Source organism: Sceloporus occidentalis, unplaced genomic scaffold (genome assembly GCF_023333645.1).
Source record: "Sceloporus occidentalis isolate IW3139 unplaced genomic scaffold, rSceOcc1.0.p SCAF_78, whole genome shotgun sequence".
NCBI classification, from domain to species: domain Eukaryota; kingdom Metazoa; phylum Chordata; class Lepidosauria; order Squamata; family Phrynosomatidae; genus Sceloporus; species Sceloporus occidentalis.
The window spans coordinates 852864-862899 of record NW_028317058.1 but is presented as its reverse complement, the minus strand read 5'-3'; the positions used below and the strand labels follow the sequence as shown (position 1 = coordinate 862899).

The window sequence follows — 10036 nt, the reverse complement described above, 5'->3', positions numbered from 1 at the left end:
GAAATTTATATTTAATCCATTATTTTAATTTTGTACATTTTTGTTTTATTGATTTATTTTATTATGATCTATTTTTATATTTGCAATATGTGCAAAGATGTAGTTTATTTGGACAATTACCAGCGTTCCATGTAATATTTTCTGTGGCATGTTTTAAAAAAAAAAAAAAATACTTTTGCAAGTTTATGATAAGGGCAAAAATGCTAGAAAAAAAAATATAGAAGCAACCAACAAAGTTGTAGTTTAAACAGAAGATTGTGTTTTCTGCCCTACAATGAAATACGAGGACCCCCGTACCTTTCCGATAGACAGAGTGAGTCTTGCTTGTTGTATTCGTAATTTTTAAATGAAATGTGTTTTCAGAAACAAATACTAAACAAAAAAATCCCTAGCCTTCCCATCTCTGTAATGGCTCAATAAATGGATCTTTATGAGGAAAAAGGTTTGTATGGAACGGTTTATTACGTTTTATCTTTTAAAGCAGAGGATCCGGGATGTGATGGGACCCCGGAACATCCTTTATGTAATCCATCCGTCTAGTGCTGGGTTTTTTGTTTTGTTTTTGTAATTTCATAAAGTGTGAAACTGTCTGCTGGGATTGGGGGGGAAATTGTATCATCAACAAAGAGCTGAAAAATGTGTTGAAATATATAGAATACACACAAGCGTAGCCTTGCACATTTTTGTTTGTCTCTACGTTTTTCATTTTTCATTCTGCTTCATATGTCATAGTAACAAGTACATTCCTGAGCTATTATGTGATCAGTTTGTCCATCTATAGCCTTTCCCACTGCTTTATTAACCCCTTAATATTTACATTCCTTTACCGACACATTGTCTTTCGGATGAATATAGGGTATCAAGCTCCACGTGGAGGAAGGAGCCTTGACCTGTATGCATGTAATAGAGCTGACGGGCTCTGGGAACAAATACAAATGATCGCAAACATTTACGCAAGCATCGTTGTGGCAAAATACAACTGGTATTGGCCCAAAATATTCAAATCAGCCCCACAAGGCACATTTTCCCCGCATTATACCTGTTATATAGCTCTAGGCTTCCATGCTTCTAGGACTCTTAATGTTAGTGACACTGGGGCCACTTAGACTTTAAGGGAGTCCTTGCTTCAAGAAGCCGTGTTTATACCGGAGCCTGTGAGGTTTCTCATTTACTTGGCATGTTAGCATAATGATGAAATGTTAATTATACATGATTAACGCTGCCAGAGATGGACGAGTCTCGGTGAAGATGATGATCACGTATGACCTTGCAGATAATTTGAGGTAGAAAAATTATAAGATTCACATTAGAAAAATGGGTTACTTAATCAGAGCAAGGGCTTTCATACAAGGGCTACATTACTAACATGTGTGCTACATGTTATCTCGGCCCAACCTAACACCCTGACTCCTTATCTAACTGCCTGAAATAAACGATATGATGGCTCATTGCTAACCACCCAGCTGGACTTACTGACCAATAGAAGTCTATGGAGGAACGGACTTCATTAGCATTGACGTAAAGAATCGGCTCAGCGTGGTGACCGCACAAGTCCATCAAAATATCACGCAACAATAGCAGCCTTTAGTCTGCGGGTAAAGATAATTGTCACAAAATAAGATAAAACAGGTTTTTCCTCAATGCTGGCCCACGTTACCGTATGGCACGCTGTGTTTAATGCTCAACTTGAAATGTATTGTTTTCCCATGAGACTTCTTCTAATCAAATGATAAACATTGACGTTTATTCAAAATCCGGATAGTCGTGTTGCAGCTTCTTGACTTGACTTTATGTTATAAAGAGCCAACCTGTGTAATATATAGTTATATCAGTGAGGTTTCTTCAAAGTCTCTGCACATTGAATTATACATTACACAGGGTCAGCTCACCACCAAGGAGAAAGTTGCTAGTGCTGGCCTTTAATAATAAACTTAAAATCACAAAGTTCTCGTCATCTCTCCGTTTAGTGAATAACCCGGCTATTGTGTGTCAAATCAGACAACCTTGTGCTCTAGGATCCTTCAAAAACTATAGTTGGTTATACGTGCCCTGGGCGATAGCTTTGTTTTAGTACAGTCCTCCTAATCTAGTGTTATACTGGGGGGGGTGTAAGGGGCAACTCAATTTGGTGAATTGCGCACATATCTGGTAACTTATGATTTTTACCACAATCTCGGGGTGGTGGGGCAGATTCTCAGAGTCACGCTGTCTGCAGCTCTGACGCCTTCCTATTCTACATATCGAAGACTCCCAATGGGTGCTTTTGCTTCCACAATGTTATGGTTGATATCCCTGCTTGAATGCAGGTGACATAATTAGGGCTGAAACACCGTGGGGGTGGGGTTTCAGGGGATGCAGGGCAGAGTGGGGGTGGGGGGGCAGGCCAGGGTAGGAGACTGAGGGCAGGGTGGGGGTGGGGATGCAGGGCAGGGTGTGAGTGTGGGGGCAGGGCAGGAGACTGGGTGCAGGGCAGAGTTGGAGACTGGGTGCAGGGCAGAGTGTGGGTGCAGGGTGTGAGTGTGGGGGCAGGGCAGAATGTGGGGGTAGGGCTGGGTGCAGGGCAGAGTTGGAGACTGGGTGCAGGTGCAAAGTGCCAGGGCTGGGTGCAAAGTGCCAGGGCTGGGTGCAAAGTGCTGGGTGCAAAGTGCCAGGGCTGGGTGCAAAGTGCCGGGTGCAAAGTGCTGGGTGCAAAGTGCCAGGGCTGGGTGCAAAGTGCCAGGGCTGGGTGCAAAGTGCTGGGTGCAAAGTGCCAGGGCTGGGTGCAAAGTGCCGGGTGCAAAGTGCTGGGTGCAAAGTGCCAGGGCTGGGTGCAAAGTGCCAGGGCTGGGTGCAAAGTTCTGGGTGCAAAGTGCCAGGGCTGGGTGCAAAGTTCTGGGTGCAAAGTGCCAGGGCTGGGTGCAAAGTGCTGGGTGCAAAGTGCCAGGGCTGGGTGCAAAGTGCCGGGTGCAAAGTGCTGGGTGCAAAGTGCCAGGGCTGGGTGCAAAGTTCTGGGTGCAAAGTGCCAGGGCTGGGTGCAAAGTTCTGGGTGCAAAGTGCCAGGGCTGGGTGCAAAGTGCTGGGTGCAAAGTGCCAGGGCTGGGTGCAAAGTGCCGGGTGCAAAGTGCTGGGTGCAAAGTGCCAGGGCTGGGTGCAAAGTGCCAGGGCTGGGTGCAAAGTTCTGGGTGCAAAGTGCCAGGGCTGGGTGCAAAGTTCTGGGTGCAAAGTGCCAGGGCTGGGTGCAAAGTGCTGGGTGCAAAGTGCCGGGTGCAAAGTGCCAGGGGTGGGGCAAAGTGCTGGGTGCAAAGTGCCAGGGCTGGGGCAAAGTTTCTTGAACAGTAATAGTCCACCTCTTTTCAGAATGTTTGGGGTTATTTTGTTTCATAAATATTGTGTTTGGGTTTTTGTACTTTGAAAATATTGTTTTTTTATTACATCATAACAAAATAAGAATGTTAATGTAAATTTTAAGTTGTTTTTTAACATCCAGTTCATTAAATTATTTTAAATAAACGAAAAATTTGCATATTGTTTTTTTTTATCCGATTAATCGATTAATCGAAAAAATAATCGGCCAACTAATCGATTATTAAAATAATCGTTAGTTGCAGCCCTAGACATAATTCAGCGGCATATTTAATAAATGGGTTTCCATGAGGGCCGGTATATCAACACGTTTGGCCAGTCCCTACCTAGAATCTTACCAATGGGATTAAGGCTAGGTTTCCACTTGGGTTTTTGTCCTGCGTTTTTTTTCTTGATGAAAAACGCCAAGAAAACTGCCACTGCATTTTCCTGCGTTTTGGCGTTTTTTTCTGGAGTTTTTTCTGGCGTTTTAGCCTTTCTGTGGAAATTGCTTTTTTTGACCTTAGGCAGTTTTTCCAGCCTTTACAAATTAGCAGTTTCACCCAGCTAAAAGGGATTAGGATAAATGGCAAGTATCTGCCCCCGATGTCATTTACTTGGTAGAGTTCTACTTAAACTCGCCCCGGCGGACCCCTTTGTCTCTTTTCTGTGGTTTGTAAGGCCTGCTTTATTCCGAATGTCTGCTCCTCTAGGAAGATTGGCCCCAAATGATGGTGCAAATTGTTTGCTGTTGCTTTTGGCACGCAGGATCCAGTTGATGCGTCGGGTATGTTTGTTTGTAATGGCATGTTTGTTCCAAATGGTGTAAAATTCAATATGAACCAGTCCAGGACTTTGTTTTGTGTGAAACTGTTTGTTTTCAGCCTATTTCTCGTAGGACACACAGATACTGGGTCCATCCTCTGCATTGTAACTGTGGAAAAAACGCCATAAAAAACGCCAAGGCAAAACCCACATGGCTTGTTCATGGCGTTTTTTCTCTCCCATAGACTTCTATTGGAGAAAAACGCCAAGATTTCCTTGAAAAAACGCCAGAGTGTGAACATGCTGCGATTCTGAAAAACTGCCGCAGAGCCCAAAAAAGCAGAAAAACGCCAAAGAGGACTGAAAAAACGCCAGACAGAAAAACGCCAAGTGGATATGGCATTTTGCGATTTCCTATTGAAAAACAGCTAACATCTGGCCAGGTGGCGCTATTGGCGTTTTTATGGCAGTTTTTAGCTAAAAAAAACCAAGTGGAAACCTAGCCTAAAGGGTTAATATTTTCAGAGTGTCAGGGTCAGTGGATTTAGAAAGTTCCCAGGTGCGATCACAACCAGCAGAACCTTTTCATACAGGACAGCGAGTAATAAAGCCACAGAGAAGAACGCCTCATCAGTCTCACTTTCACAGCAAATGTCTCGGTAATTTCACCCAGTACACTAGTGACCCTGGAAAGTGGTTTTCAGAAACAAAGGAAGAAACAAGCTGTGAGGCTGCCGACACATTTTTTGTACATTGTGTATCCAGGCATATTGCACGCATTAATACAAGCTACAACACCCATGAAGCTTAGCGCAACAAAAGATTGGCTGAGCGCGATGGGATTCGTGGTTCGTCAGCTCGTGTTGCTTCGGAGTGGAATACAGCTATAGATCGATTCGTGTAACGAATACATATACATTTACAAGGCACCAACCAGCTCTATAAGCCGCCGTGGAGTGGGTTCGTGTGACGTCACGTCAAGTTACCCGGATGCGGATGTAACCTTACTGGGTCGCCATGGGGAGTAAGATGGCGGCAGCCAGCAGGGTCGTTCAGGTAAGAATGAGTTTGTGTGGAAAAGTTTCCTGATGACATGAAGCTGTGGACATGGCGGGAATAGTGTGGGCTCTCCCTGCCGTTGGCGCGCCGGTCCGAGGCTCTGTGCGCGCTCTTTTGCTGCTGTGGGTCACCCTGAAAGAGGAGACCTTGGGGTTATACTTCGAGAAGACAAGTAAGGCAACTGCTAAAGCACTCGGAGTGTGGAAGGTCACTCAGGGATAGAAATAATATCTATAACCGCCTCCCCTCTGGCTCTGGCATACTCTGTCTGCCTCATAATGGGCTCTCCTTCCATCTTTATCTCTGAATAAAATAGCGGCTGCTTTTTTCCCAGCAGCTCCTGTGGCACCGGTCTTAGTCAGTTGTAGTCAAATTAATCTAAGAAGTGCTGAGTAAAATAGAAGTAAAAGCTAATGATAACCACACAATAACCTCAATATCCTAACATAACGCCGTATCATTATACTGAAATTACACTGAAAACAGCAAAACAAGGGGGAAAAATCCATTGGTTGCTTTGACCACTGCAATGTTATTATACTCTGGTAAGATTCTTAATAGAGGAAGATCCAGTTTGACTGCAGATAATAGGAAGAGGCTCCCCTGCATGTTTAGCTGCTGAGGACTTAGGACCGTTTTGTGAAGAGAAAATTAAATCATTTTTATTTGTGGCATTATCTCTGATTAATTTTTATTTTTTTACTTGTAGGTTGTAAAGCCACATGTCCCAGCTATTCGATTCCCTGATAGAAAGAACAGTCCTAAGCCCAATGGTGAGTATGTCAGCTCTTTCCCTCGTGAGTAAGTAATCTCTGTTCATTATGCTGCAAATGGGTGAGGATCTCTCCGCCATCAATCACATATCAATGAAGGAAAACAATTCTGAACTTCTAATTTCATGGCTTTGCACCAGAACTTTTTTTTGTACATAAAACCCCCCTTTTCTAAAACATTGTTTTATTGCCCCTAGAGGCGTTACAAGCATCTCTGAAGTGCCTTGCTTGTGTCATTAGGTGGCATAGATAAAACTGGCAGTGTCTACACTCAGTGCTCAGTACCACATGAGGGGCATTAAGTTTGATTGTCAGCCAGACACACGCTGAACATTTGCTGCAAGAGTACCACTGCTTCTAGTGGGGTAACTGATCTTTTACCTGTCATGAAAAAGCGTCCCAAAAACCTCTCATGATGGCATGGAACCTCCTGAAGGATTTTACTTGCCAATATCATACTTGCGAGGCTTTTTTTGTCTGTTTGGCTCAGCCTTACAGTTAATAAGAATTTGTTTTATTGTGTGTAATCCGCTCAAAAAGACAGCCGCTAAACTTATAACATTTTCGAACAAAACTGTTGTGGATTATATAATTTTACCTGCATGTGTTTTTTTCACTTAGACGAATACACTAAATATATATTTTAATGTTTTTCAGTGCAGGAAGCCTTGAAGACCATGCTCTTTCCATTTAGTGTGCCATCGTTACAGACTCATAATGCAGCAAGTGGAAATCCCCCAGGTCTTTATAATACGCCATCTACCCGCAAAGCACAAAGCGCCCCTGATACTTCTGACTTATTCAAATCACTACCACAGAAATACAGGAGAAAACATGTGACTAGTGAGGAAATGGAATATATCCAGGTAATGCAATGAATAACCACATTGATTTTATCATGGTTGTATCCAGCTAGGGTGATTGAACTGACACGTGACGCGGATCATGTGAGGACAAACTGTTACTGATATGTAGAGAAAAGGAAATGCAAGGGATGGTTCAAAAGAAAAAAAAAAAAAGAAAAAAAACTGATGAGCCCTAATGCAGGGGCTGACAAACTTGGTCTAGGAGCCAGTCAAAAAAATCTTTTCACGTAAAGTGTTGGTTATATATTTCCTATCTCTTCAAAGGTGATGCTGAATGTTCCCTTAAATAAATAATAATAAAATATATATATATAATATAATATATATATATATATATATATATATATATATTCTAAAGATGATAAAGATCTCAAGTATATGTAGATGGGAAAATGTTTTTAATAAATTATTGATCAGTATATTGAATATTTGGCAAATATATAATTGATAAATAATCTATACATTTGTGAAAACATTAATCCATTTAATAAAAATCAGCAAATGATGGCAGCGCTAAATATCTTTCTCTCAATCACACACAATCGCATAACAAATAAAGCCAAGGAATAAGTGATGTGAGCTATTAGTTATCTCTCAAATAAACGTATGCAACCTTTCAGCAACGTATTTTTGCTTTTACAACATTCTAACACATATGCATTCCAAACGGAAAGAGAACAATATTGTAATCTTCACCAACACTGATCAATTGTTTTAGGTAATCTTAGAATATTTTTAGGGTTATACAGTAACAGACACTAATGCACATGCATGCTATTTGCTGACGTACACATTAACACCAGTCTTATAACAGGCACACACTATACCACATCATACTCGCCCACATACTGACTCTAGCACTATACATAAATAAGATATACACACTAACACTATACTTGCGCAGTAATTCTGAGTACTACAGTACAATACACACACAGTAATTCTAGCACTATACTCGCGTAATACATATATTCCCCAATACAATGACTCTGGCACCACACACACACTCTGACACTACAGTATATTACATACACTAACTCGGCATTATACGTGTCCTGTTCCAGCTTCCTCATACCTGTCTGCACTGCGTACAAGCTGTCCACCGCTGCCTTTCAGGGTCCTGTAACAAGGGTGCACGGGTCCCATGTGCCTGCCCAACCTGCCTCAACGCCCTATAGCCAACTACTATAGGCATACCAAGCTGGTGCCGGGGATTTGTTTTAGGTTTGGTGTAGTATTCCATATGTAATGTTAGGAGGATGGAATAAGAGGGATAGAAACGTTAAAATACAGTGCTGTGAAAAAGTATCTGCCCCTTCCTGATTTGTTACATTTAAAGGTTTCAGATCATCCAACTTATTTTAACCCCTTCAATCCCAGGAGTTTTTGGTACCTCATGTCCCGGAGCAATTTTGCCATTTTTGCGGTATGTCGGTTCAGTGATTATTCTCTTTTCCTGTGAATAGTGTACCCATGTAAACTATGTATTGTTTTTTCAAGGAGAGATAGAGCTTTCTTTTGATACCATAGTTAGATGATTAACTGAAAATGTAGAATGAGAAATTTAGTAAAAATTAGAAAAAAAACCCACCAATTTGTTTAAAATTTTTTCCCTCTAAATCATCACATTAGGTAAAGTGACAGAAAATTCCATCCAAATTTATCAATTCAGGTGTCCTGATTTCAGAAATACCTAATTTATATAGAATTTTCATACTTTCCCAGCACATATAGGCAACATACTATAAGGTGTGTATTTCTTTATAAAAAGCCGTTACATTTTTACATTAGGTATGATGGGACTGCAACTCTAACTTTAAACAAATAAAATGAAAAACACCCACAAAGGTATATATTTCTGTAAAGCCGACAATCCAGGCTATCCTATCATATTTGGGCATTCTACATGCAGTTATTCGCCCACCAATCACTGTCAAAGGTGAGACATCTATCCTAAATTATTCAGCTGCCTCTCCTGATTACGGAAATACCCCACATGCCTAATTTTTTTTTTTTTTTTGTGGTTTTCTGGACATTACAGGACCATGCGCGTTATAGATTCCAAACGTGAAATTTTCACACTTTGCTTTAGTAGACCTATGTTTCATTTGGGACCCCTCTAATTATAAATACCCCCATAAAAGTATACATTTCTGTAAAGCAGACAACCCAGAGTATCTCATCAAGAGCATTTGGACTATGCTCTTGATTAAGCAGAGCTGGCAGTAATCACGCCTGGATGTGTCTAGTAAAATCAAACCCAATTATCAATTAAATATGGTTAATTGGCTCAGTTGGTAACTAAAGTACGGTTATTTTTTTCACGTGGGGTTGGATGAGTTTTTTCTTTTGTGCGTTTTATTTTTTTTTTTTTTTCCTTCTATACATGAGAATCCTAAAAAAAAATAATAAAAAAGTGTTTCAGCACGTTTGTGTAATATTAATGTCGGTTAGATAATCTGAAAGATTTAACTGACATATGGAAAAATAGAAGAAATCGAGAAGGGGCAAATACTTTCACAGCACTGTACATAACGGTTTAATACGATACAGGAAAGTATATTTAAAAGAGAGATAAATGTTAATACGGTTTGTCAAAATTGAAAACTAGAGAGTCTGAGGCTTGGATGCAATGTAAGGAACTTTAATTTATGAAGAGGCTGATAGATGAGATTAAAAGTGGTAGAAGTTAATACAGTGACATAATTAAAAACAACATGGGGCAGGTCTAAGACTATAAGACAAGACCAAAGGAGGTTTCAGGTATAGGAAGACTAAACGTGCAACCGTCAAATTGTGTTTCTATTGAATTCCCCTTCAGCCCCCAGTTCAACAGATCATTGCATGTGATTTTCTTTAAAAAAGACTAATATCTAACTTTATGTATGTTTGTGTATATATAATGTATAATTAGTTTTTCAAAAATCATGAGTCATGCATTCATTTGTTTTTTTCTTTCAGCGTGGAGGTCCTGAATGAAAATGAAGAGCTCAGATTACCACCAGTAGAAACCAAGTTCTTGGACCGATATAATTGTATGTTAACAATTGTAAATGACTAGCTTTAATAAAGAAACTCAATTCCTCATGCACAGGGGAAACTCAAACGCTACATTAGAAAAGTGTTTTCGCGTTTTGTACAAATTTAATTAAATGCTTATTTGTAACTTTTAACTTAGTCCAGTAATTTAATATATTTCTTAGGTAGTGGTATGAAGAAATTATTTAATACAGTAATTACAAAAAGCATTTG

At 40.4% G+C, this 10036-nt stretch overlaps 1 protein-coding gene and 1 non-coding gene across 2 annotated transcripts; both read left to right on the top strand.

The window, feature by feature from the left end:
• Positions 1 to 5103: 5103 nt before the first annotated feature.
• Positions 5104 to 9763, top strand: KGD4 (alpha-ketoglutarate dehydrogenase subunit 4). Its single transcript, XM_089495268.1, has 4 exons — positions 5104 to 5142; positions 5855 to 5918; positions 6576 to 6784; positions 9746 to 9763. The coding sequence occupies exons 1-4, from the start codon at positions 5104 to 5106 to the stop codon at positions 9761 to 9763; spliced, it is 330 nt and encodes a 109-aa protein (XP_089351394.1).
• LOC149285496 (small nucleolar RNA SNORA17) lies at positions 6105 to 6242 on the top strand. The gene has a single exon (XR_016277765.1). It is a non-coding gene; the product is annotated as a small nucleolar RNA SNORA17 (small nucleolar RNA).
• Positions 9764 to 10036: the final 273 nt, after the last annotated feature.